General features: G+C 41.6%; 1 protein-coding gene across 2 annotated transcripts in view; it reads left to right on the top strand.

The window, feature by feature from the left end:
* Positions 1-25692, top strand: part of SNTB1 (syntrophin beta 1) — a 199922-nt gene that overhangs the window by 93139 nt on the left and 81091 nt on the right. For both annotated transcript variants that reach the window (XM_074352997.1, XM_074352996.1), the window contains exon 3: positions 657-873. In XM_074352997.1, the coding sequence (XP_074209098.1) occupies positions 657-873 (217 nt within the window). The remainder of the gene's footprint in view (positions 1-656; positions 874-25692) is intronic.

Genomic DNA, 25692 nt, shown 5'->3' with positions numbered 1-25692 from the left:
TCTTACAGTTTATTTAACCAGTTCTTTTTCTTTTTCATGGACATTTAGGTGGTTCCTAGTTTTCAGCTCTTACAAGTAATATATATATTTTTTATAGATTTGATAATATGGTTTTTTTTGTACAAGTAATATTTTTGCTCTTATGGATTTGTACCATTACAAAATAAGTGTTCTTCTGGATATTTCTTTGCATATATGTTCTTAGCGCTAGTCAATGGAAAAGTTTATCCTTGTTTCTGAACAGAAAAATGGTGACGTGGATAGTAAGTGTGACCACCAGATTCCCTACAGCTAAAGTGAATAATTGTGTGTCCTTTAGCCTAAGATATGCTTTCTCATGCTCTGCCCATTTGTTTTCAGCCTCTTTCCCAGAATGCACCTTATAATCAGAAAGGGTAGAGGTTGTCATAATTGAAAAAAGCTGAGAGTAATTCTCAAGTTCAGGCCCTCCTAATGGCAAGTTCTAAAAACCACATCGGCCCATAATTTAAGGAACAGAATAACTCTTATGAGAGGAACAGACATTCTGAATCTTGTTCAGGATGTAAGAGGCTCCGTATTAAGAGCCTTGTCTGACTCAAGGGTCAGAAGCGCCGCACTCTACAGACACCGGCCGGATGCTCTGAGAAGCGCTCACTGTCTCTTTCTGCCCGCAGTGAAGTACATGCGAGAAGCCACGCCCTACGTGAGGAAAGGCTCCCCGGTGTCCGAGATCGGGTGGGAGACGCCTCCGCCTGAGTCCCCTCGGTTGGGGGGCAGCTCCTCCGACCCGCTGTCATCGCAGTCCCTCTCCTTCCACAGAGACCGGAAGAGCATCCCGCTCAAGATGTGCTACGTCACGCGGAGCCTGGCCTTGGCCGACCCCGAGAACAGGTAAGGATGGCAGAGGCTCTCCTCGGAGCTCAGCAGCTCTTTGGCCTCTGAGGTCGTAAGGGGGCTCATCCCAGGCTGTGCTCGTGTTCCGGAAACACTCAGAGCTTTCCAAGGGACAGCCTGGAAGGGCCACGCTGCAGGAATGTGTGCGTCAAAGAGCCAGCCCTACCCCCCTTCTTCTACCTTCTTCTCCTTCCTCACTTTGTGCCTCGTGAGAGAGAATCTATACACTGAGCTCTGGTTCTGGAAAAAGATGAATCGTTGGAGTCAGGATCTTAAGTGTCCCCCCTGGGTCTGCCTCTGCCCATTATGTGACTTTGGGCAAGTTTCTGCTAGCAGCAAACCTCAGTTTTGTCATATGTAAAATGGGAATCATGGAGATAGATACCTCATTGACTTGAGGATTCGATCTGGAAATCCACCGAGAGTGCTTAGCCCAGGGAAACCGTCTGTGAATATAAGCTAAAATGATCTTTGCTATTGGTGCTAGGTAGTGATAAGGGAGTGAGCCTCTCTGGGCTTTGGTCCCCACAACTGTGTCAGGTTGGATGAGAGGGTCCCGAATGCTGTTTTCTGCTCTGAACCTCGCCTTGTGGAGTGGCTTTCATCCAAGCCTGGGGTGCTGTTTCCCAAAGTCTGCACCTGACTTCTCTGCCACAGAATAGGTGCATAACCCAACCCATGATGATTAGGAGTTCAGCCAAGATGAGCAAACATAAGGCACTCTCTTCCCCCAAAAGCCTTATTCACTTGAACAGAAAACATATATCGGGGAGGAAAATATGCTATTCACAGACATGTGGAGAAGAGAGAGGAGTGGAGCCAGCAAATGGGGAATTTTGGTGACCTTTGCATCCACATTCAAAGGCTAAAAATAGGAACACGCTACTGGCCCTTATTTATCACTTGCGTGGGACAGCTGCAGCCCCACTGAGGAGGAAGTATTGGGCTAGGCTCAGAGTTGCTGATGGGGAAAACCCAAAGGAAACAGGAGCAGAGAGAAAGTTGCCTGCTTGGCCCCCAGCTCAGAGCTGTTTTTGTTCTCTTCCCAGTAAACTTACTCAAGGGAAGCTGCTGCCCTTCTGACCCCAGGCAGCTGCAGGATCTGCCCCACTCACCGCACGTCTCCTGTGTCGGCTGTATCTGCACGAGGATCAGAGATCGGCCACTGTAAGACAGAGTTAGGGAGTTTCAGCAAAGGATGAGTCAGAAAAGGCAGAATGCTAAGATGGTTCACCTCTACCTGTTCTCTGCCTTGCCCCCCCCCCCAATTTCTACCACTTTCCTGGGCTTACAGTTGATGTCTTGGTGCTTCTGAGTGTCCTCTCCCATGGCCTCTCACCTGCCCAATCAAACAAGTCCTTTCTCCTAAGAGTCTTAAGTCTAAGGTTTCAGATCTGATGAATTCATAATTTATCCAGTGTCTATCTTGTGCTGGGCATCATGCTAATTACTGCAGCACAGAGCCTACAAAGTGGTGGCTTACAGGTGTCCCCAGCCCACAGCTATGTTTTTTTTAATGGTCTAAGATTGCAAAGAAATTTGAATCAGTTGCCACACTGAATAGTTGGGAAATTTCGCATTAAAAAGCCAGATGTCTGCTTGTCTAGAATAGAAGACCTAGTGATATTATTAGGCCCACATTGCTGCAGGCAAGGCTTTAATCTGTAGGAGACCAGTAAAGGCTTCTACTTTGGGAAGGAATGAACTCTCCTAGTGACCCCTGTTGCCTTTCACTTAGAGGATTCAATTAATTACCTGTGTGGGTCTTCACATTTTCTGCCTAGTCCTTGAATTTGTAACCATGCTCAGTCCTCTGAGTTTCTACCATCATCCCCATTCTATAGATTAAAAAACTGAGGCTCAGGGCTTACATAAATTCTTGTTGTCATATAGCTAATATATGATACAACTGAGCTTTACTCTCATGCCTCTAGAATGGGTGACAGTGTCAGTTTACCATCATCAGAAAAATACAGAGTCTAGGAAACTTGGGATATTGTTGAAATGGTTAATGCATTAGGGAAAGAATTTGAGTGGTTGATTCTAGGGTTCCTTTCAGCTGTGGACTTACATGCTATGACATTTCTCCCAAGCATTTAATTACATTTTAAAGAATATTTAGGAAGACATCAGGCCTTAGTTTAAATATTGGAGGCTTCATTTTGTGAAGCCAGTAGAGGGGAAGCATTTTTAAACTTTTATATCGGTGCTCTTCAAGTCCACCATTGAAGTATATGTAGGGCCTCCCAGGTGGTGAGGGAGAGCATGTCCTCCGAAGATGTGACTGAAAACAAGAATCCACTTAAGTCAGAAGTTCCAGGAGGGGACCTCTATCCAGACAAATCCCAAACTGCTGATAGTAAAATGTTAAAGGTTTCTTTCACAATGTATTCGTATCAAATCACCATGATATTCACTTTAAATATCTTATAGTTTTGTCAATTATACCACAATAAAGCTGAAAAAGAAAGATTAGGGGTTTCAATGAATCTTGACCCTGGTTGAATATAAGAAGAAAAGAAAAAATTATTTTATGGAACTCCATTCACATGCTGGGCAGAGTATAACACAGCAGTCAGAAATGTAGACTCTGCAAAACTCAACTCTGTGCTGAACATGAGACGTACCTAACACAAAGTGAATTTGAAACGCAAAAAAATAAAGAGATGGGCAGATTATATAAGGCAAATGTAAACTAATGGCAACAACAAAAAGCATCGATTTGATCTTGACCTATGACAGGGTAAAGGGCAGAGGTAAAGCACACAACAAGACCAAGAAGGACTGATTTCTGCCAAAGGCCAGAATTCACTAGGAACAGAATTCAGCAGTTATGAATTCACAGCAACAACCTTTACAGCAAGAACTGCAGAAGATGCAAGAAGAAGTAGAAGCATATTAATATTAAGTAATTTAACCTACCTCTCTCAGTCCAAGTAAGGGTAATTGGACAAAAGATAAATAAAGATACAAAAGACCCAAACAACATCATTAAGGGAGGTCTGGATACACCACAAACTTTATTCCCTGAAAGGAGGAATACATTTTTATTTTCAAATCCACAAAGAACATTCACAAAATTAACCATACATTTAGTCACCAAAAAAATGAGATAATTATGAGAAATAATACAAAAACACCTGCTGATGATTATGGAATAAAACTGGAAAATCAATAACAAAACCAAAGCACAGAAAGCCTTTCTTGATGGATTTTTAAAAGCTCTCTATGAAATAAATAATTCTTGGGTCAAAAGGGAAATAGAAACTGAGAGTGTAGCATTTTAAAAAATAATGAAAAGTTGGAGAGGGTTTGGAGAAAAGGGAGCCCTCCTCCACTGTTGGTGGGAATGCAAATTGGTGAAGCTATTATGGAGAACAGTATGGAGGTTCCTTAAAAAACTAAAAATAGAGTTATCATATGATCCAGCAGTCCCACTGCTGGGCATATATCTGTAGAAAACTCTAATTCCAAAGTATACATGCACCCCAATGGTCATAGAAGCACTATTTACAATAGCCAAGACATAGAAGTGACCACAATGCACACTGACAGATGAATAGATAAAGAGGATGTGGTATATGTACCCAATGGAATATTACTTGGCCATAAAAAAGAATGAAATATGTCTTTTTGCAGCAACATGGATGGATCTAGAGATTATCATACTAAGTGAAGTAAGTCAGACAGAGAAAGACGAATATCATATGATATCACTTATAGGTGGAATCTTAAAAAATGATATAAATGAACTTATTTACAAAACAAAAACAGACTCACAGACAAAGAAAACAAACTTATGGTTACCAAAGGGGAAAAGTTTGAGGGTAAAATGAGGAACTTGGGATTAACAGATACACACTACTATATATAAAACAGATAAAAAACAGGGAACTACCATATAGCACAGGGAACTGTATTCAATATCTTGTAATAACCTATAACAGAAAAGAATCTGAAAAAGAAAAAAATATATATGTGTATATATTTATATAACTGAATCACTTTGCTATAACCCCAAAACTGTCACAACATGGTAAATCAATTATACTTCAATCAAAAAAAAGAGAAAAGAATGCATGTATTAAATATAAAAGAGAAAGGGAGTGTCGACTCTGGTGTCCCCTGGATCCTTCATGGAATGTTAGCTCCACCATTTATGCATGAATTTCAGAGGTATCTCATTTAATCCAAGTAACAACCCTAGGTAGTAGGTACTCTAACCTCTCTTTTATAGACAATGAAACTTGATTCAGAGACAAAAGTTGAAGCAAGTGGTAAATCTGGGGTTCAGACCCAGGCCTGGCTGACACCAAGCTCAATTTCTTAATGATGACACCCCACTGCTTTCAGTTTTAGCACCTGGCAGAACAGCTCACCTGAACTGTCAGCACCATGGCCCGGAATTAACGGTCTCCTGGATGCTAAAACCAGAGAACCAGTGATAAATGCCACAGCACCTCGGGGCTGATCCCCTGGGTTGGTGACACACAGCTACTTAAGAGTTCGCATGAAAAGCACTAATGTTCAATTTGTCAAATAGAAACAGCCACAGAACAGCAGGCAGGATTGCTGCTCTTTCCATGAAAAAGGTCACCCAGCAGGGACTGAATCCACAGGAATGTCACTGCTAGTGGCGTTTGTCAATAATTACGACATTTTTTAAAAAATTCCACCTCTCAGATGTCTCTTGTGTTTCATTTTCAGCTCTTTGCCTTCACAGCCACTGCCCTAGTCCAGGCCCAGGCACTCCTAAGTCCTCCAGGCTAATTGGACATATTTTCTACTGGGCGCTTTCAAGTTTCTAGTTTGTCCCTTCCCCATTCTCTGCCATCTACCCTACACGCAGTTGGTCGGGGGAGTGTGAAACACTCCGAATTTACCCATTTGGTCAAAATGGCTCCCTGCCGCCTTCACTAGTTTGAAACTTTTCAGTATTGCGTTAAAAACCTCATGAGGTTCTGGCTCTCTCCTAACTGTCCATCTCCTTTGTATCTTGTCCTTTATGCTCCAACGACCCTTAAACAATTTGTGCACGTCCTCACTTGCCTCCCTGACGGCTTCCTAGTCACCTTTCAGCCTCAGCACAGGTGTAGCACAGGTCCTGCTCTACCTCAGATGTCGACCCATCCATGACAGCATCCTTTATAATGGCCTGTGATTTTTTCTGTAACATGACTACCCAGTTCTTAAAGCCACAAGGCCCTTGAGGTCTTAGATATCCCCTGCTTTTATTCTAATATCCCAGCTTTCTAGAACATTGCTTGATACAAAGCAAAATACATGATATGTTAATAAATGATAAATGGCATGTTTACCTGCCCATTTTTTATATTCTTACCCTTTCAAAACTTAAAAAATCTTTCACTTGTCGGGGAGGGTATAGCTCAAGTGGTAGAGTGCATGCTTAACAGGCATGAGGTTCTGGGTTCAATCCCCAGTACCTCCTCTAAAAATAAACAAACCTAACTACCTACCCCCTCACCAAAATAAAATTATTAAATAATACAATAATAAATAAATAAGTAGAATATTAAATAAATAAATCTTCACTAAATAGCCTTGGGGAGAAGAAGAAAAGTACAGTTCTGTCCTGCCAGGCAACCTCAGTATTACATTAAAATACAAACAAGCAGACTCAACTTATTATATCTTATCCAGCATATCCAGGCTTTCATAGCGGAGGGGTTTCTGAGTTTGTGTAGACCACCACTGTGCTGGACCCGGAAGCCTCCTCACACACACGGCTATGGAATTGCTTGTAACTGGCCATCTGTATCATGAACAAAAGTCAATGTTCTATTTTTTCAACTTCAATTAAAGAAATAAGTTAAACTTTACCATCGCGTGGAAAACTAAAAACAAACAAAAAACCATGAGTAGTAACCTTTGGATGAGCTGCCACTTTCATTTGAAAATGTGAACTTCCCTCTGCCACCAAGATTACTATTTTGTCATGCTTATTCATCTGTCTCTCTCTCTCTCTCTCTCTCTCTCTCTCTCTCTCTCTCTATCCCTCTCTCTGTTCTTGCTTCTTACCTAAGCAACTCCAGCAAAATATTTTGTTACTGTAGGAAGAATGTGCGAAAAACAAGAGATGACCTTAGTATTTGTTTAAACTGTGCTCACATTTTGCACTTGAGAAATATAGGAAATGGAATATATAGTATTATTTCTACAATTTGTTTAAAGGTAGTTGAGCTGGGTGGGAACTCAAAACTCATGACTAATTCCAGAAAAATTAGATAATCTGATTGGATTAATATTTAAGAAGTAAAAAAAATTGACATCTAAACATGCTCCATTTTTAGATGATTTTGCTTTTAATTTTTGAAGGAGCAAATAATTCCTATGACATTTAAACTGTTTATTTAAACTTTTCTAGAGAAAAATATTAAAACCTTCCCATTTCACTTTACAAAACAAGTATAATCCTGTAGCAGACTTTGAGAAATATGACATAAAGTGGAATACAAACAGTTCTCACTGTACACGTATAGACATAAAATTTCTAACTGAAGTGCTGACAAATCAATTTCAATAGTATATAAGAACAATTCATGATCATTATTGGGTTATTGTAGGAATACAAAAATCACCTAATATTATGAAATACAACATGATATTAGTAAGTCTAAAGAGAAAATCCACATGATCTCAACAGATATCTAGATGTCTATTCATTTTTTACATGGAGAGACTAAGAAGTCGGTGTGTGGGGGTGTGGGGCTTAATCATTGGTGAGAATTCATGTACAGTTGCTGCTTGAAGAATCAGCCTCACTAAGAGACCCCTCCCAATTACGCAAATGTTGGTGTTTGGAAGTTTGACTTGACTTAGGGGAGAACCATTCAGTCTCTTTCCTTGGGTGTGCGTGGTGGGGTAGTTGGAGACTGTCTGTCTGCCAGCTTTCTGGGAGTCCCACTGCTCAACTTGCAGACCTCACGTAGGACCCTTGTATTCAGCCCTGCATCACCCCTAGCCTCTCTATGGAGATTCCAAGCCCTTGCAGGTTTGCAGAACCAAGGGGCTCACACTTCACTGAAATCCTCTCTGCAGCCCTTTAGGTTGTAAATTCCTTGGCTCTTACTCTGCTCTGTAGTCGGTTACCTGAATCCACTGCTGTCTGGCCTTCAAACATGCATTGAACTCTGGCCTCTCCTATTTTCTTGCAGGTTTACACCTATTTTACTGTCTTTTTTACTGGGATCTTTTAAGGGAGAGGAGATGAACATGAGTGGCCAAGCCATGTGTTTTCCCAAGAATAACCATTGCATCATTTGCATCTTTGTGTACAACAGAGTGCACCAGAGATTCATCTTAATGAGCTTAAAAAACATTTTCATAGCCTTGTTATTTTTTAAGAAAATCAGTTTCCTCCATAGATAAACTTCAGTACTGTATTCATCCTAATTATCATACATTTTTGATCAGTGGGAGATGAATTAGTAAGGCTTCCCTGGTGATGGTGAGCTATTTAAAAAAAGGGAATTTAACTATCTTTGGTTAGCCTTGAGAAAAAGAGTTGAGGAGAGGGCTCGCCAAGCGTGGTCCTGTGATTTCCATCAATACACAGTAAAATGAGTCCATTTTAGTACATTCCTGTGCATCTAAACACCATTCCAGGAAAATCTCAGTTTCCCGCCTTCTAAGAGCACTTCGAGACATTGAACTTGACCACTTGGTTGCTGAGAGATTTTTGCTGATGTTGACTCTCGATATTTAGGTCTTGACACTTTGCTCTTGATACATTAATTGGACTCCATTTGGTTTGCAAAAAGCTGCCCCAGGATTTTCCAACTGAGATAATGAAGCCTCTGAAAATAACCCAGTGCTATCATGCAGGCATTCTCTTCTCAAGCAGGCATCACCTACCTGGGCACTGGGACACTGGGTCATGGGGACGAAGGAGAGAGAGGGAGGTTCACAGAGCAGTCCCTGCCTTCCCTCCCTTCGATGCATGTGTGAAATTTTGTCTTCCTTAGTAGAGGATAGGTTTGGGCACAGAAAGCTGAAGACACGTTTAGAACAACACCCACCTGGACATACAGGGCCTGTGTCTGTTGACAAACACTCCCTCTGTTTCTAAATAACACTAGGATAGGAATTTTGACATTGCCAGTCCATGAAGCTGGGTTGAGATTTCTTTCCTTAATTTCAACTTTTAGATAGGGAGTTTTGATCATTCTTTGTTAGATGCTAAAGCTGCAGCAGTGACAGAGTTCTTGCCCTGACACAGCTTCCCGTCGAGGCGGGGACAAGCACAAGCACACCAGCAATTACAAAACAGTACTACGGACGAGGGATGGGGGAGCGGAGGGGGCTGTGGGCACTGCCGCACCGGAAGACCACCTAATCCGAAGCTCTGGTTTTGGAGCGGGGTGGGTGAGGGCAACAGGGAATACTGTCCAAAGAAGTGATGTCTATGCTGAGATTTGAATCATAAAATAGAACTTAGTGGCAGGGGAGGGTATAGCTCAGTGGTAGAGTATGTGCTTAGCATGCACGAGGTCCTGGGTTCAATCCCCAGTTACCAAAGAGTGGGATGTGTGAAAGGAACCAACAATGGATGGAGAAGCACCCAAGGCTTAGCAACAGCGGGAAGCTTTTCCCACCCCTGGGGCCAAGGAACAAAGGGGACAAGTGAGGACCAGAGCTCTGGGAGACACACAGTGGCCCAGGGAGGGTGGGAGGCAGGTCATCTCCTGCCCTAGAATCTCCTGTTGATGCTTCCTATTAGCTACATGCCACTGGGAGCCAGAGGCTAGGGAGTCTGAATGGTGCTGTTTATTAGATAGAGTTTGACATCTTGGAGCACAGGGCAAAGCAGAGAAAGGCAGAAAATGCATCTGGAGGCAAACATGGGAAAAAAAAATCACAAAGTGTATTTACATTCTGCTTCTGAAAATAGGTCTGATATGTATATGACAAGCGATAATTAGTTATAAGACAAATGTGGTTAACCCCAGCACTTCATTTCCTGAGCTCATTGGCTAAAAACATCTTGGACAGCCCCAATCAGTATGCGTAGGTTCCTGCTTAGTAAACAGTGTTATGCCCCATCTAGAGTTTTGATCAAGATTTATTTTCGCCATGGTGATGCGAGCTGGATATAGAGATGACAACTGAGAGGCCTAGAGAAAAAGACAGTTTATTTTATTCAAGTTGGAAGCCGCCAGGAGGGCAGGGATACAGGGAGTGAACAGGGCAGCGTGGCTAAGAGATGGCCTTAAGGAGTGTTGACCTCTCCTTGGAAAGTAGCAGAGGTCTGAAGGGAGTGTCCTCTTCTGTTATGACAGAGCTGGGGGCTGGAGAAACTGCAAGTCAGAGTGTGGCTGTCACTATACCAGGCTGGTTTTGACAGTGAAATAAATCTCCCAAAAAAGGCAATAAGCAGAGACGTGAGGACAGGGAGCGGTACATTTGAGCAGTAACCGTTGGTCAGGGGGGATCAAAACTGCAAAATCTTCTAACGTTAATTTGCTCTTATCTAAAATGCCACATCACTTACCCTTTGTAGACACAATTTGACTTGGAATACGGTGCTGGTTTTTTTTTTTCCTAGAATGAAACCCTCTCCTTCGCCTCTGTTATGAAACACACAGTAAAGGCCAAGTAGTGCAATTTGTTTTCGTTTCCTGTATTATTAAATATTCAGGCAATTGGAAAAATGTTTCCTCATGTTACCTGGAAACGAAACACCAGATTCAGAAGTTAAAATTCTTGGAGCTGTTTTTTCAAGCTCTCTGGCAATATTTTTTTTTTTTTTTTTTTACTGGATTTGTTGTGCTGCCTTGAAAAGATGATTGAGTTTCAGGCCAGACAAACCTGAGTTTTATTGCTAGCTTTTCTGCTTATTATCCAGATGACCTTGATCAATTTACTTAACTTCTTTGAATTTTTTTTTAATATATAAAATGAAGGTGCTAGGGTCTCTATGTATGTGCTGTTTTAAGGATTAAAAAATTAAGTGCCTAATGCCAGGCACATAGTAGGCACTTAGCAAGTGTAATCTCTTCCCATTTACCTTTTTTTTTTTCCTGGTCCAGAAATATCCATCCTTAATAAGATTATCAAAAGATTCTCTCAGTGTCATGAAGATACGTTACGAATTTTTAAGATAGTCTTATTAACTGCTGGAAAAGCCCTAGGCACAATATTGAATCGGAAAGTATAAAATATCATTTCATGCAGATGAACACACCATCGTGATTTTATACGCTTCTGTCTGATACTGCATCTGTAGTAGCTGACAGTTTGAAGAACTGTGTCAATTTGCCAATAGTGCCTTTAGATTAAATTCTCCAGGAAAGATAGAGACAAGACTTAAGTCACTAAACAGGGGTGAAGTCCTACCAAGGCCACATACAGTTTTATGGAAATAATGCAGTAAGTCTTGATGGCGGGCTTCTCTAGCCAGCTGTCAGATATGCAGAGAAGAGACAGGCACAATGCGTGCACACGCCAGAGCTGGAATTCAAACCAACATATTTCTGCAGATACCATAGTAATCCCAGGATCCCACTGACTTCAATTTGCTCAGGTTTTCAGACTTCACAAATCTGTCATCATTATGTCTGTGTACAGAGTTATAATAGCGCCGTTCGTGGGCAGCCAGCAACATAGAACGTGTATTTTAGTCATTTCTTTCTGCTTCTGCAGATTTTCCTCTTGTGTTCCATCCATCTTTTCTTTCTGAATTCTTTATAAGGTGGGAAATACACCATTTTGTGGCAGATGCTTATAGTTTTTGAAGTCTGTACAGGGAAGAAGAACTAACTGGTACCTAGCAGCATGGAGCTAAATGAACTGACCAAACTTGTTACAAACCAACGTTCAGAGCAGCTAAGAACTAATGAATTGTTGCTCTTCTAGAAGGCTGTGTGTTGTAGCGGAAAGAGCTTGTGCCTTTGGAAACAGAAGGACCTATGTTTACATCCTGGCTCTTTGGATCTTGGACATTTTATGTTATCTCTCCAAGCTCCAGTTAATCCATCTATAAAATGGGCACAATAAGACCTACTTTTCAGAATTGTTACACAGATTAAATGCCTCTTGAAATGAGGTTATGCATAACCTCTTAGATAAAGTAGGTTTTATCAGGGAATATGTAAAACCACTGAATGAAAAACTGTATCTTTTAGGAACATGAATTTTTCTCTGAATTTTGGGAGAATGGAGTTTATTATAGAGTTCATTCATGTGAATTTTAAAGCTTTTACATGAGACTTCAAGCAAATTTATGCTGGTAGTTGTTTTAGCTCAAACCTAGGCCCCCTGGAAGTACAAGTTTACTCATTTCAACAATTAAGAATTCTCAGAAAGTTGTAGAATAGATAAACAAGATTATACTGTACAGCACAGGAAAATATATACAAGATCTTGCGGTAGCTCACAGAGAAAAAAATGTGACAATGAATATATATATATGTTTATGTATAACTGAAAAGTTGTGCTCTACACTGGAATTTGACACAACATTGTAAAATGATTATAAATCAATAAAAAATGTTAAAAAAAAAAAGGAAAAAAAAAGAATTCTCAGAAAGTTGTTCAAAGAACTTATGCATATAAGAGAATTTAGCAAATGTGGTCGGTCACGTCCCAGTGAAAGAAATAGAAAGCTATCTAGGTAACTTAAACACAGAGGGACTTAATAGCAGGAATTAATTGCTTATGGAAAAAAAATGAGAAGACTTTAGATTGGGTCTCCCTTAATGACCTTCAGAACTCTATAAAACTGATAATCAAGAAAGTGGGGAACTGGGAGGTTGCCATTGAAACTATTAAAATTGTATAGCACCAGAGCAGTGATCCAGGAATCAGGAAATAGGGATGAAACACCAGAGCAGTGATCCAAGGATCAGGAAGTAGGGATGAAAGTGCTGGGAGCCTGCACCTGCCTCGTGACACACACAAAGCTGGGGATTGGACACTGTAGCTCCAAGCCGGCTGCCACTGCCTCTTCCTTTTGATGCTGACAGCCATGCTTGCCAGCAGCGGTAGTCAAAACATCCGAAATATGTCCTCTTCACTTCCATCTCCCAAATCTCATGGGACTATGTGAAAGCTTTATCTGGCAGAATCTTACATGTCTCCAGAACCCTAGCTGCAAGGGAATCTGGAAAGATGGAGATATATATATATATAATTTTAACCATTTACATTATAAAGAGGGTGCAATTAGGCTGAGTAAGCCAACTCATAGCATCCATCACACAGTGTTGGCTACATGGTAGGAGCTCAAAAAGTGCTAATTCTCCTCTCTTCCTCTGCAGGGACTCAAAAGTAAGAGCTTAGAGGGAATTCTTTGCCTTGATAGGGCGTGGGGAATTGTGGCAATGATTGTGCCTCCTCTACTGGGTCAGTTTTGTAGATTCTGGGAATAGGTTATAATGGCAGAGATGGCGGTGCTCACCAAAGAATCCGCATGTTCCCCAGAATTTCCAGGGGGAACCACCTCTATAGTTACGTTGCACCGTGTGACTAATTCTGGCTAATGAAGTGTGAGCAGAAATGGTGTGCACCCTTTCGGGCTGCGGCAGTGATGGGCACACCTGTTCTTGGAGGTACAGTTACAAAACCGGGGAAGCTTCCTTAAGCCTGGCTTCCTGAGTGACCTAAGGGAGCAGATCCCTACCCCACCCACCTCAGGCCCTTTAAGGACATACAGCATGTTATTTTCATAAAGTTTGGTCACACCAGATGACTGAGCTTTCAGGATAATTTTATACCACAGCATAAACCTATCCTGTCATGACTAATGTGATCATCACGTACATGTGCTAACTGTTCAGTCAAGCTGATTAATATTTCCTGGGAGACACCACTGACTCTTCTGAAGCTAGGAGCCTTTCGTAAATGAAATTTTCTCTTTCCCGCTTTATATAAATTTAGAGCTTCCTTTTTAGCTGACGGCATCCAGGTGAATGAGCATGACTTAGAGGTGCCAGATGAAGGACCATCAGACCTTTTCACACTCAGAACATGTGAAGAGCATCCTTTGTTATTGCAATTATAGCTGTTGCCTTTGGAGACTTGCCTCAGCAAAACTAGGTGTGACTAGAGTATAACCAAATTCTGCCACAGCTCAAATGCTAGAATGTGTGTGTGCGTTCGTGCTACTTCTTCTGCCTTTCTAGATTATAAGTATGCACTTGCATCTGAAGGCAAGACCACCAGTTTTTGGTAAATAAAGAATAGAGACTTGAAAACACTTTCCTGTCTTCTTTACCCATGTCTTTTGACCCATTCTCTCATGTTTTCATCTGTATTAGCCTCCACCTCGATAATCCTCAAGCTGCTTTTTTTTTTAACCTTGTCATTGCAGAATTGATGTGAGAATAAAATGAGATGATGTATGTTAAAGTATTTCATAATCTATGAAGTTATAAGAACGTAAGAAAAACGCATCCTTCCTTGAAGGTGTCTACACCTCATCACCTCTTCATTGGGGCCCACAAGAAACCCAAAGCTTCCTCAACTTGGGTCTCTGTGAATCATCCTTTTGTAGCTGTTACCACCTGGTGACTTTACATTTATTTGTGTCCTTATCTGACTGACATCTGACTCTCCCACTAGCTTCCTGAGTACAGTGGCCCATGTTTGCTTTGTCCATCATTTTATTCCCAGTGCCCAGCCCAGTCTGTGGCTGGCTCAGGATCAGTACTGCATAAATATTTGTTGGATGAACATATGGAGGGATGAATGGACAAAAGGACTGATGAGTGAATGAGGGAAAGAGAACACAAGAAAGACCCGGGAGATGGGAAGGAGTTCTCAGCTTTCTTATTCAGCATTCCTATAGTCTGCATTGTTACCATGGGCAAAGCCAAACAGACATTAAGAATTTCTTCAACTGTGATCTTTGTGGTGCCTTGGAAGTTCCCCCAAGATACTCCTGGTCCCAAGATAGAAAAATTCTTCTTTACACAGATTGCCTCAGTCAGTATATTAGATTCCAAAAACCATGAGGCACCATTTATGAGAGGACAATTACCCTCCAGCTATGACCAGAGAGTGGTGTATTCATTTTTCTCAAGGGAACTTCTGTTGACCTGTGTTGGCCTCTTTGTAAGTTGGATAGCCTTAATATTGTGAGGAGCCTCCCTGTGTCCATGCGATCAGTGTTCTGAGTGCATGTTGTAGCCCTTCAGCTTAGAATTACTTGTCCTAAAGAGCTGTGAACTTGAGCCCAGAGCAGCTGGTGTGGGGAGGACTGGCCTTAGGACTGGCTTTGGGAAGTCAGCATCCTTATCCTTCTGGGGGAAGGAGGTCCTGGAGCTAATTAGTCATAATGGAGCCAGAGGACCCCAGCTACAAGCACTGGTGGAGTCTGAGAGTTTGTGCCTCTCCAGGTTGTCCAGCTGTCCCTCCACCGCCCCCTAGAGCCAGAACAGAGGGGATGGCTTCCAAACACAGGAAGCCAAAATCCAGCCTGCAGAGGGATTTCATTCGAGGTCCAACCAGGAAAACAAACTACTGTGGGCATTTTAAACAGAGGGAATTAAAGGCAGGGACTTGGTTGTTGGTTATACGGGTGAAGGAAAAGCTGAGAAGCCAACAAGGGTGATGAGACCGCCCAAAGGTTAACAAGCTCTCTTAGGCTAAAGGGACAAAATAAGGAGGAAGGGTTACCAGCATCCAGGGTGCAGGGCCACTCTGTAGAAGTTGGAACCACAGTGCGCCTGTCTGGCAAGCTGGAGCCATGGAGAAGACGCAGCTGCTCCTAGAGATGCCACATGAATGGGCAGGTGGTGGTTGGGAGTGGGTGGGGCAGGGGTGCTGTGATTTTCTGTTCTTCCTGCCCTCCAGTCTCCCCCAGTGCCTCCTGTGGGTAGAAGCCATGTGACATAGAAGCATCAAGGAAAGATCCCCCGAGCCCCTGATATTGAGCAAAGGCGCAGGAATGAATCTGGGGGGAGACGGTCCCAGGACAGGTCCAGGAAAGCATCTGACATCTCTGTATAAATGCCCAAGAAATACAAAATTAAACAGAATGAATGACTAACCCCTGGCTCTGATACTTAACTCTGTGTGTTACATGAAGCAAGGCATGTAATCTCAGTGTATTCCTGGATGTAAAATAGAGATGATGTGGGTTCCCCATTCTATTCTAATGAGTCAAGGACTCTGACCTTTAGTGTCCTTCAGGAGTTCTGTGCCATCTTACAGAGCTTCTGTTCGTATTGTACAAGACTCCATCACTAGCTTAAAAATCACCTTGACCCTCAAGATTGACCCTGGAAGTCACTCTTTAGAATGAAACTTTAAATGTTGAATGGCTTTTGTATGATTTGTTTATTCTTTTGGTGGAGTGCATGAAACAGATACATTGATGGCTCTGGTCCCAAATAACCTACATGGTGCTCTAAGATACCATTTTAAAATAGTTAATGATTTAGTTAATCATTTTTTTAGCTTTTTCATTCAGTGACACATGCACATGGTTTAACATGCACAAAAGGACATACAGTAAAAAATAAATCTCCCTTTACCTCTTAGGCCCAAGATCCCTGGTTCTCCTTCCCAGAAGAAACCACTGTTACCAGGTTTCCATGTCAGAATATCAAATTAAGATAATAATTATTTCTCTGAAATTTTCAGAAGGCAATTCTAGATCTACAATAATGAATTACCACAAACTGAGTGGTTGAAAACAGCAGAAATGTATTCTCTCTCAGTCCTGGAGGGCCACACTCTCTCCGAAGGATCTCTGGCAGAATCTTTCCCTGCTCCTTACAGTTTCTGGTGGCTCCTGGCAGTCCCTGGTGTTCCTTGACTCTTAGCTAGTGGCATCACTCCAACCTCTGTCTCCGTCTTCACTGTGTGTATCTCTGTCCTCTCTCCATATAAGCAAACTCATTATTGAATTTCAGGCCACCCTACTCCAGAATGACCTCATTTTAACTAATTACATCTGCAAAGATTCTGTTTCTGATTAAGGTCACCCTGAGGTCCTGGGTAGACCTGAATTTTGGGGGGACACTATTCAACCCACCATAGCAGGTAATGGTGCTTCTCAAATTTCCCCAAAGATAATACTCATGTAGGGAGAGAAGGAGTCAGTGACTCAAAATACAGATTGCTGGCCCCACTCCAGACCCTCAGAACTGGCACCTCCCGAGAAAGGAATCTGAAAATCTGCAGTTTTAACACATTTTCTTGGCATGTTTTATCATTGGGTAAGTATGGAAAATCCTCTTTTGAAATAATCAAACAGAAGCTTAAATCCCAAACTATAAAGCTTGATCCAAAAGACTTGAGATCAAATACTGGCTGTGCTAGTATGTATTCACTAGTTAATAACCTTGGGCATTTTCTCGAATCCCTTTGGGCCTCAGTCTTCCTATCTGTAGAATGGTAGTAATGATAATGATAGCTAAAATGGAAAGAACACATGTACATGAACTCCAAGGTGTGGCAGAGCTGCCAAGAGGCAGATCTGGGACTCGAACCCAGAAATTCCCAGTCCATGTCCACCATGAACTTTCCATTGAAACCTATCTTCTTGTTGACTTCACAGAGGAACTGGACATAGGAATTCTTTGAAAAGCTAAGTTTCCTCAAAGAATTTTAAATTTAATCCTATTCACAAAGCTATAATACATGCATACTTTCCAGAAAGCTCTCAGTAACTAGAGCAGTGTGTTATTTGACACCTTGATGACATCCTCCATCTAGAACCATCCACTCACCTCCCTACCCACTGATTCCTAACAGAGCTACTTCACGAACTCCCAGTCATTCTTTAGTCATCACACCAGAGTAGATACCACCTTCTCTGGGAAGTCTTTTCTTTCTCCCTCCCTCAAGACGGAATCGTTGCTGTTGTTACTCTGAGGAACCCCAGCTATCATTTCTATGGCACTTAATTGTATGAAGCCCAAGGCAGTAAGTGACAGAACTAGGTTTGAGCCCCGCCTTTTCTGACTCCAAAGTTCATGTGGCACAGAACCATCACTTTACACTCTCTCTCTTCAACCCCCTTCCAGAGTTGCCCTAACCATTCTGGATGGGGTGAAGGAGGGAAAGCCTGTTTCCTCTGCACAGCTATGAGTCCTGCTAGTCATCTGCTCCAAAGCAGAACCCCCTGTTCCAGTCATCTTTGTGTTCTGACGTCTAGCATGATGCCTGATTTTTAATAGAATAGTGGTTCTCAAAGTATGGTCCCAGGTTTGCAACATCAGCATCATCTGGAGATGCATTAGAAACCCAGCTTCCTGGAAGTCTGGGGGTGCGATCCAGCAGTCTCTATTTGAACAAGCCCTGCAGGTGACTGTGACGCACAGTCAAGTCTGAGAACCACTACAAGGACACCACCACTTCCTACCTGCTCTCCCGAACGCAGTTAGAGTCTCAGACCTTTGTGTGCTCTTAACAGCCATAGCTTAAGCAGCTTTATGGCGTCTTGTTATCATCGCCTGATTCTCTCTCTGAATTGACTTCTTAGTGCAGCGCTTTGATCTAGTGCATACTTATTTAGCCAAGACCTTATTCAGTGTCTGACCCATAGGAGGTGCTCAGTGCATGTCTGCCAATAGAATGGGTGAATTCATGAGCACAGGGGTGCTAGACCTATAGTTTTAAGAACATGATAAGAGCTGGAAGGAACCTTGGGGAACAATTTATCCTAAACTGAAGCCCAGTTGTGAAGGGTCCCCAGGTTACAATAATGACTTAGTGGACATGAATGATGTCTTGATGCCTTTAAGCTCCTTGCTACTCAAAGTGCACTGCAGAAACCAGGAGCAGTGCATCACCTGGGGGCTGTGAGAGATGCCAAATCTCAGGCCCCACTCCAGCCCTATTAAGCCAGAATCTGCATTTTAATATGATTCATCTCATTACCGTTTGAGAGGCATTTTCATTTTGACTCAACCAGTGGGCTTTCACGACGCTAATCTTTCATCCTTTAGTTGACTGTCCTGGTTTTGTTTTCTAAAGATGAAATTGAATTTCCTAGTAAATCCGCATCACATGTGTGAGGACTTTATTAAGGAGGGGATGGTGGTGGTGTAATTAAATTCACTTAGTGCCTTGGAAATAAAGCTTTAACATATGATCAGAAGATTTTCCTTGAGTGCAGAGGGGATAACTGATTTCTCATTTAAAATAGCACCCAGCCTGACTCAGATCCAGACAAAATGTCAGTGGCTCCAGCTCATGAAGGGTCAACATATTGTTTCAAACAGCTTTTAGGACATGCTCATCTCAAGACTGGAAGCACTACGGAGATGCTTATTTGTCATCCAGTGTCATCAACCTTGTACCCTCACCCCACCCTGCTTTGTTCCTTCAGGATCTAAGGTGGAGCCATTTAAGGCTTTGTTTTTTCCCATCTGAAGTAGAGCTGACTTTCTGTTGTGGTTATGGTTCTGTTATGGAGAAGTCAACAGCCCATCCGCATGAAGTGTGTCCCTCTAGCATTTCAACTTCTGCCCCTAAATCTATGCCTAAGGTCTGCTTACAATTAGTAAAATCATGTGAGTTGAGTTTCTTATTTCCTCCAGCTGTCCTTGGTGCAAAATTAGTGCTGGTGTTGACAGGCACCAGAGAAAGGAGGGAATATCAAAAGCATGGATAATACCCGAGCTCTTTCTGAAGTTGTTTGCTGTATCTGTAAACTGATGCCAGGAAGGCAGAGACCCTTTGAGGTTGATTCATCTCTGTAAACACAGTGCCTGGCACATGGTGGCTGCCTAGTACATGCCTTTGAACCGACCTGAAAAGAATACAATCTTATCTGTCACTTAAATACATCAAGGATAGCAAATGCCATAATGCCTGCGTAATAAACACTGCCATGCTGAAAAGACATAAAGTAAAGACTTACCTTAAAAGGCAAGGTTCAGGATTTCCACTCTGACCAAGATGGAGTAACAGGAGCTAGACTTACGCTCCCACCTGAAACAACCAAAGAGCAGGCGGGAGGTGTGCTCAAGGCCTTGGCCATCAGGCAGTGATTCCTGAAAGCTGGGAAACAACCAAGGCAGTCCTTGAGATTGCCCTAACTTTCTGCCTTGAGAGTTTTCAGGCCATGGCACAGGGAGAAGGAATTCTACTAAAGCCTGGAAGCCTCCCTGAGTTGGGAAGACAGAGCTGAGAGTCCAGGAAAATCAAAACAGCTCGTGTCCAAAAGTCAGATAGCAGGGAAGGAAGAGCAGCACAGGAAGAATTCTGGAGACTGGAAGAGGGTAACCCCGAGTTCAGCTGAATACTGATCAGCACATGTGTGTGAGGAACCCGTGAAGGTCCAAGGGAAAAACTACCCCAAAGAATTAGAGGTAACATTGCTCAGAATTCATCCAAGGTTGGGAGTCATGCCGGTCCTACCAGTGGGACTAGATAACGTCATGATGCATAGGACACGGGGTAGAGCACACAGAGGACCTCCCCGCAGCAGAGGGACAGAATTCACTTTTGATAGTACACCACGCAGTCCTGCCAGCAAACCTTAAATGCAACACCTGAAAAAATCAAATAGTTTCCAAATAACTGTGTCCCAGAAAAAAAAAAAAATGCTGAAGAACAATATAAAAATATGCAGCCTCAACAAGGTAAAATTCACAATGTCTGGCATCTACTGAAAAATTGCCAGGCATGCAAAGAAGTAGGAAAATATGATCCTTGATGAAGAAGAAAACCAATCAATTGAAATTTACCTAGAACTGGCATAGATATTAGAATTTGCCAACAAGGACATTAAACAATTAATGTGACTCCATATGTTCACAAAGTTAAAGACATGGAAGATAAAAAAAAAAATAAAATCAGATTCCTGGAGATGAAAACTTCAGTGTGTGAAATGAAAAACACACTAGATAGGATTAATAGTAGATAAGACATAGTAATAGAAACTATCCACAAGGAAATAGATACAAGGATACTTTTTAAGAGAAATAAACAGAGAATCGATGAGCTATCGTGCAAATTTAAGCAGCCCAATACCTGTATTGGGGCCCTCAAAGGGGGCAGAGAACATAAAAACATTTGAAGAAACAATGGGCAAAAGTTTTCCAAATTTGATGAAAACTATAAACCCACAGATCCACAGACACTCCATAAACCCTACCCACAAGGAGCATGAAGAAAGGGACACCAAGGAACCTTGTCATCAAACTGATCAACATCAGTGATAAAAAGAAAATCCTAAGAGCCACCAAAGAAAAAAGACAAAGAGAAGGCAGCTGCTGTAGATTGAATGATTGTGTCTTCCTCAAATTCACACCTAATGGTGTTAGAAGGTGGGGGCATTTGGAAGATGATTGGGTCATGAGGGTGGAGCCCGCATGAATGGGATTAGTGCCCTTATAAAAGAAATCCTAGAGAGTTCCTTTCCCCTTTCAACATATGAGGACACAGTGAGAAGACGCTGTTTATGAACCACAAAGTGGGCCTTCATCAGACGCTGAATCTGTCGGCACCTTGATTTTGGGCCTCCCAGTTCTAGAATGCTGAGCAATGACTGTCTATTGTTTATAAGCCACCCAGTCTGTGGTATTTTGTTTTTGCAGCCTGATAGACTAAGAAAACAGCAGCTTATTTCTCTTCCAAAGCAGTGCAAATGAGAAGAGAGTCAGGCCATGTCTCCCAGGTACTGAAAGAAAAAACAAAAACAAAAACAAAAACACAAAAAAACCTTGTCAAGTTACAATTCTATATCTCATGAAAATGCCTTTCAAAAATGGAGGTGAAGTGAAGTCTTATTCAAACAAAGTCTCAAATAACTCGTCAGCCACAGGCTGTACTATAAGAAATGCTAAAGGAAGTCCTTCAGGCAGAGAGAAAATGGTACCAAATGAAAATATGGGATGTACAGAAAGGAAAATGGCTCTATGGTTAAGGTGGCAACTCTTCCCTCATTGATCTGTAGCCGTAATGCCATGCTAATGAAAATCTCAGCAGGTTTTCCTGTAAAAATTGACAAACTGATTAAAAAATTCATACGGAAATGCAAAGGACCCATAATAGCCAGGCAGCTTCAAAGAAGAGTTAGAAGACTTTTTACAAAGTTACATGATCAGAACAGTGGAATACTGACTTCAAGATAGATGAATTGATCAATGGAAAATAATTAAGTCCAGGAAAACACTCATGTATATTAGATGAACACCTGATTTTCAAGAGAAATTCAAAGGTGATACAATGGAGAAAGGATAGTCCTTTCAATGAGTGATGCTGTAAAATGGCATCTCCAAATGCAAAAAAAAAAAAAGACTTCAATCCATACCTTACACTGTATACAAAAATTAGTTAAAGTGCACCATCAGCTTAAATATAAAGCTCTAAAACTTCTAAAAGAAACATAGGAGAAAACTTTTGTAAATTTGGGTTAGGCAGAGGTTCCAAAAGCACAATCCATAAAGGAAAAAAAAATGATAAATTGGATTTCTTTATAATTAGAAACCTATTCTTAGAATGAAAACACAAGAAAATATTTGCAGAATATCTATCGTGAAGGACTTGTGTCCAGAATATATATACTAAAACCTCTCTATATTTAGTAGTAAAAAAGGAATAATGCAATTTTTTAAAGAGCAAAACTTTGTACAGACACTTCACCGTGGAAGGTAAATGGGTAGGAAATAAGCACATAAAAAGATGTTCTACATCATTAGTCATTACAGACATGCAAATTAAAACCACAATGAGATTCCACTACTTATATTAATCTGGCTAAAATTGAAGACTGATCATATCTAATGTTGACAAGATGTGTAGAATTAGCATCTCCATACACTGCTGATTGGAATGAAAAATAGTTACGACCAGTTTGCTACGCAGTTTGACAGTTCCTTCAAATGTTCAACACACATCTATTATACAAACCAGCAATTCCACTCCTAGCTATTTACCCAAGAGGAATGAAAGCATGTGTCCATAAAAAACCACAAATGTTCATAGCAGCATTATTTGTAATAACCAGAAACTACACACAACCCACATGTCCATCAAAAAGTGATGAATAAACCAATGATGGTGTAGCTATACAATGAATTACCACCTGTCAATAAAAAGGAATGAACTGTTGACAAAAACTGCAGCAGGTACGAATCTCCAAGTAATTGTGCTGTGTAGAAGAAGCCAGAAAAAAAGAAATATATCCTGTGTGATCCCATTTATTAAAATTCAAGATAATACAAACTAAACTATAGTGAGAGAAATGGAGGGAAGAAGAGTCATGGTGGGAACACGTGTCTAAACTATTGTGCACTTAAAATGTGTAAATCAGTGATAACTCAATAATGCTGCTAGAAAATAAATATAGGAAGTTTCCCAATGAACTGAACTATTTGCTATTTGTGAACATCCTCAGCTTCCGTGCCTCTCTGTCCCTAGTCATGGTCTCCGTGTCCCCAGACTGCAATGCTCTCTCTCCATTCTCCACCTGTCAAAATCTTCTTCCATAAGCCCCATCTCAGATGCTTTTGCCTTCCAGAAGTATTTCCAGATCCTTATGCTCTAGCGGGCCTTCTCTAATGGCACACCTGTTCCGCCATGTATTATAATTTAGTTTGGTGCCAACCCCCTCATGAGGCTGTAAATGGCTTGGACAACGTGCAACTTATCTTTGTACCCCACACCCAACGACGTGCCCAACAGGCTCTTGTATCCATGTATGGGTGTTTTTTAATTCAATATTTAGAGGACCCATTTTTCCAAAGATACAAGTATAATACTTTATGTATCAAGTGGTCATAATAGAATGCTCTTCCTACTCTGCTAGAGTTTAATATTTAGTATCTCAAGTGTTCTCTCCTTTGCATTTCTACCACTGGCACCCCATAACTGCAGAGATGTCCTGGTACCTATCTCCAATCCCATCTGCCCAGCATGATCTCACTAAAATACAGTGTGGTCATGTCACTTGTTTGAATGAAATTCTGTCAGTGGGTCCCCTTCAGCCTCCCTCCCCTGTATGACCCCTTACTTCCTTGCCTGCCTTTGCCCCACACTCCGTCTAAGCCGAGGACCACACAGTTTCCATACTGTGCCGTGAGGTTTCCCACGACCGTCCTGTGCTCAGGCTGCCCCTCTCCTCTGAGTACTCATCCCTTAGCTGCTAATCCTTCCTTTTGATTTAGCCAACTTACCCTCTTCCTTCAAATGTAAGCTTTAGGATCATCGTTTTACCCATTGTATTTGCTATAACTCAGCCCAGTCCTCTTTGTGGATGAAGAAAATGAGATACAGAGAGGTTTAGTTCTTTGCTGAAGGCTGTTCAATGCCATAACAAGCTCATGGACCAAGGCCAGCTGATTCCATTAACCATGTTCTAACTGTCGTGCTATGTGACCTTTCCTGGGTGGCAGTCATTGAGTTCTTTGACTCCACTATCTCCCCCAGCCTTTCAGTTCCTATGGAATAAACTCTTTGAAGGCCATGGCCATGTTGTCGGACTCAGTGTCCCCAGCACCTAGCAGACGGCCTGGCAGAGACCAGGCATTCAGTGAATATTTTTGAAAGGATGATTCAACCATGATTTAGGTTGTCCCAGCCCTAAATCTGGCTTCTTTCATTTTTTTTGGAGTGGGGATATTGAAGTCTTAGTAAAGGCAGTCCAGGCTAATTGATAAGCAGTATTCATGCAAATTGCCAAAGTACAAAGCTGGATATAAAGTTTAATCAGTTGACTCAGTTGACTTGCACATCTGGAGGGAACAAATGTTTGGAATGCCATGAGGCAGAGATGGGTCTCAGTGGCCATAACCACAGAAGTCACCACATTCTCCCCTCCCCTCCCCCAAGGCCTGCCCCCTCCCACCCTCACCCCACCTTGTCCATGCCACCTCCCCACCTCATGCATCCCACCTCTCCACCCACCATGTCAAGAAGTAGAAAGCTGAGTTAATTTTTTCATTTGTAACAATTTCCAATTCCATCCACTATTTGAACACATATTAAAAAAAAAAAACTAATGAAGTCAAAACAAAATTAAAGAAATCTAACCCACAGCTCTGCTGCTTCCTAGAGAGACTGATTCTATTCCCAGCTTGTTTGGCACCTTGGCATTTACTATAAGAATGAGGAAGATTGAATATCATGTAGTGTGACCTTTTGAAACTCGGGATGATCATTTGCATTATTCTGATTTTCACCCTCTCTTGCAACCAGTACAGAATTGCATGACAATTTAAAACTTGTCTAGATGGCTCAGATATAGATTTTTTTTTTTAAATAGCAGTTTTGTGGGTAGCTGATTTATTTGTTTGTGCTTGTTTAAATCCTTCATGTAATGAAAATGATTATTGCTATCTGCAAAAGAGGTGAAAGTGTCTTTGAGCAAAGGCTTCAGAGAGAAAATAATTATGAAGCTGTCATTTCTATAAATACCTTGATAGTAAAATATCTACAAAATATTCTAGAGAGTCCTCACCTCAAATTCAGGACCAGCCCTCTGGAAAATTGTAAAGAAAGTTCACTTTGCCTCCAGCACACCGTGAGATCCCCCTGCTTTCCCCATTCCCTGAACTTGGGTAAACATGGTTGTTAAGAAGTCTGGATTCCAGGCTCACTAACACTACCTGTAAATGTGACCTTGACTAAATCACTTCTCCTCTTCCAGAAGTTAGTGTTTTGTTTGTTTTTTACCTTTAAAATGAATGGTTGGATTAAATGATTTATAACTTCCTTCAAGATTGCTACTTCTTAGGGGGTGTTCAGTGGTAGAGTGCGTGCTTAGCATGCATGAGGTCCTGGGTTCAGTCCCCAGTACCTCCATTAAAAAAAAAAATGGAATAGACTGCTGACTCTGTCTTTGATCACTCGTTTATTTACACATTAAACTAGGATAATTTTGGTTTCTGCTCTTCC

The sequence above is a fragment of the Camelus bactrianus genome, chromosome 25 (genome assembly GCF_048773025.1).
Source record: "Camelus bactrianus isolate YW-2024 breed Bactrian camel chromosome 25, ASM4877302v1, whole genome shotgun sequence".
In the NCBI taxonomy this organism is placed as follows: domain Eukaryota; kingdom Metazoa; phylum Chordata; class Mammalia; order Artiodactyla; family Camelidae; genus Camelus; species Camelus bactrianus.
The sequence above is the reverse complement of the archived record's forward strand: the minus strand, read 5'-3'. Positions and strand labels throughout refer to the sequence as shown.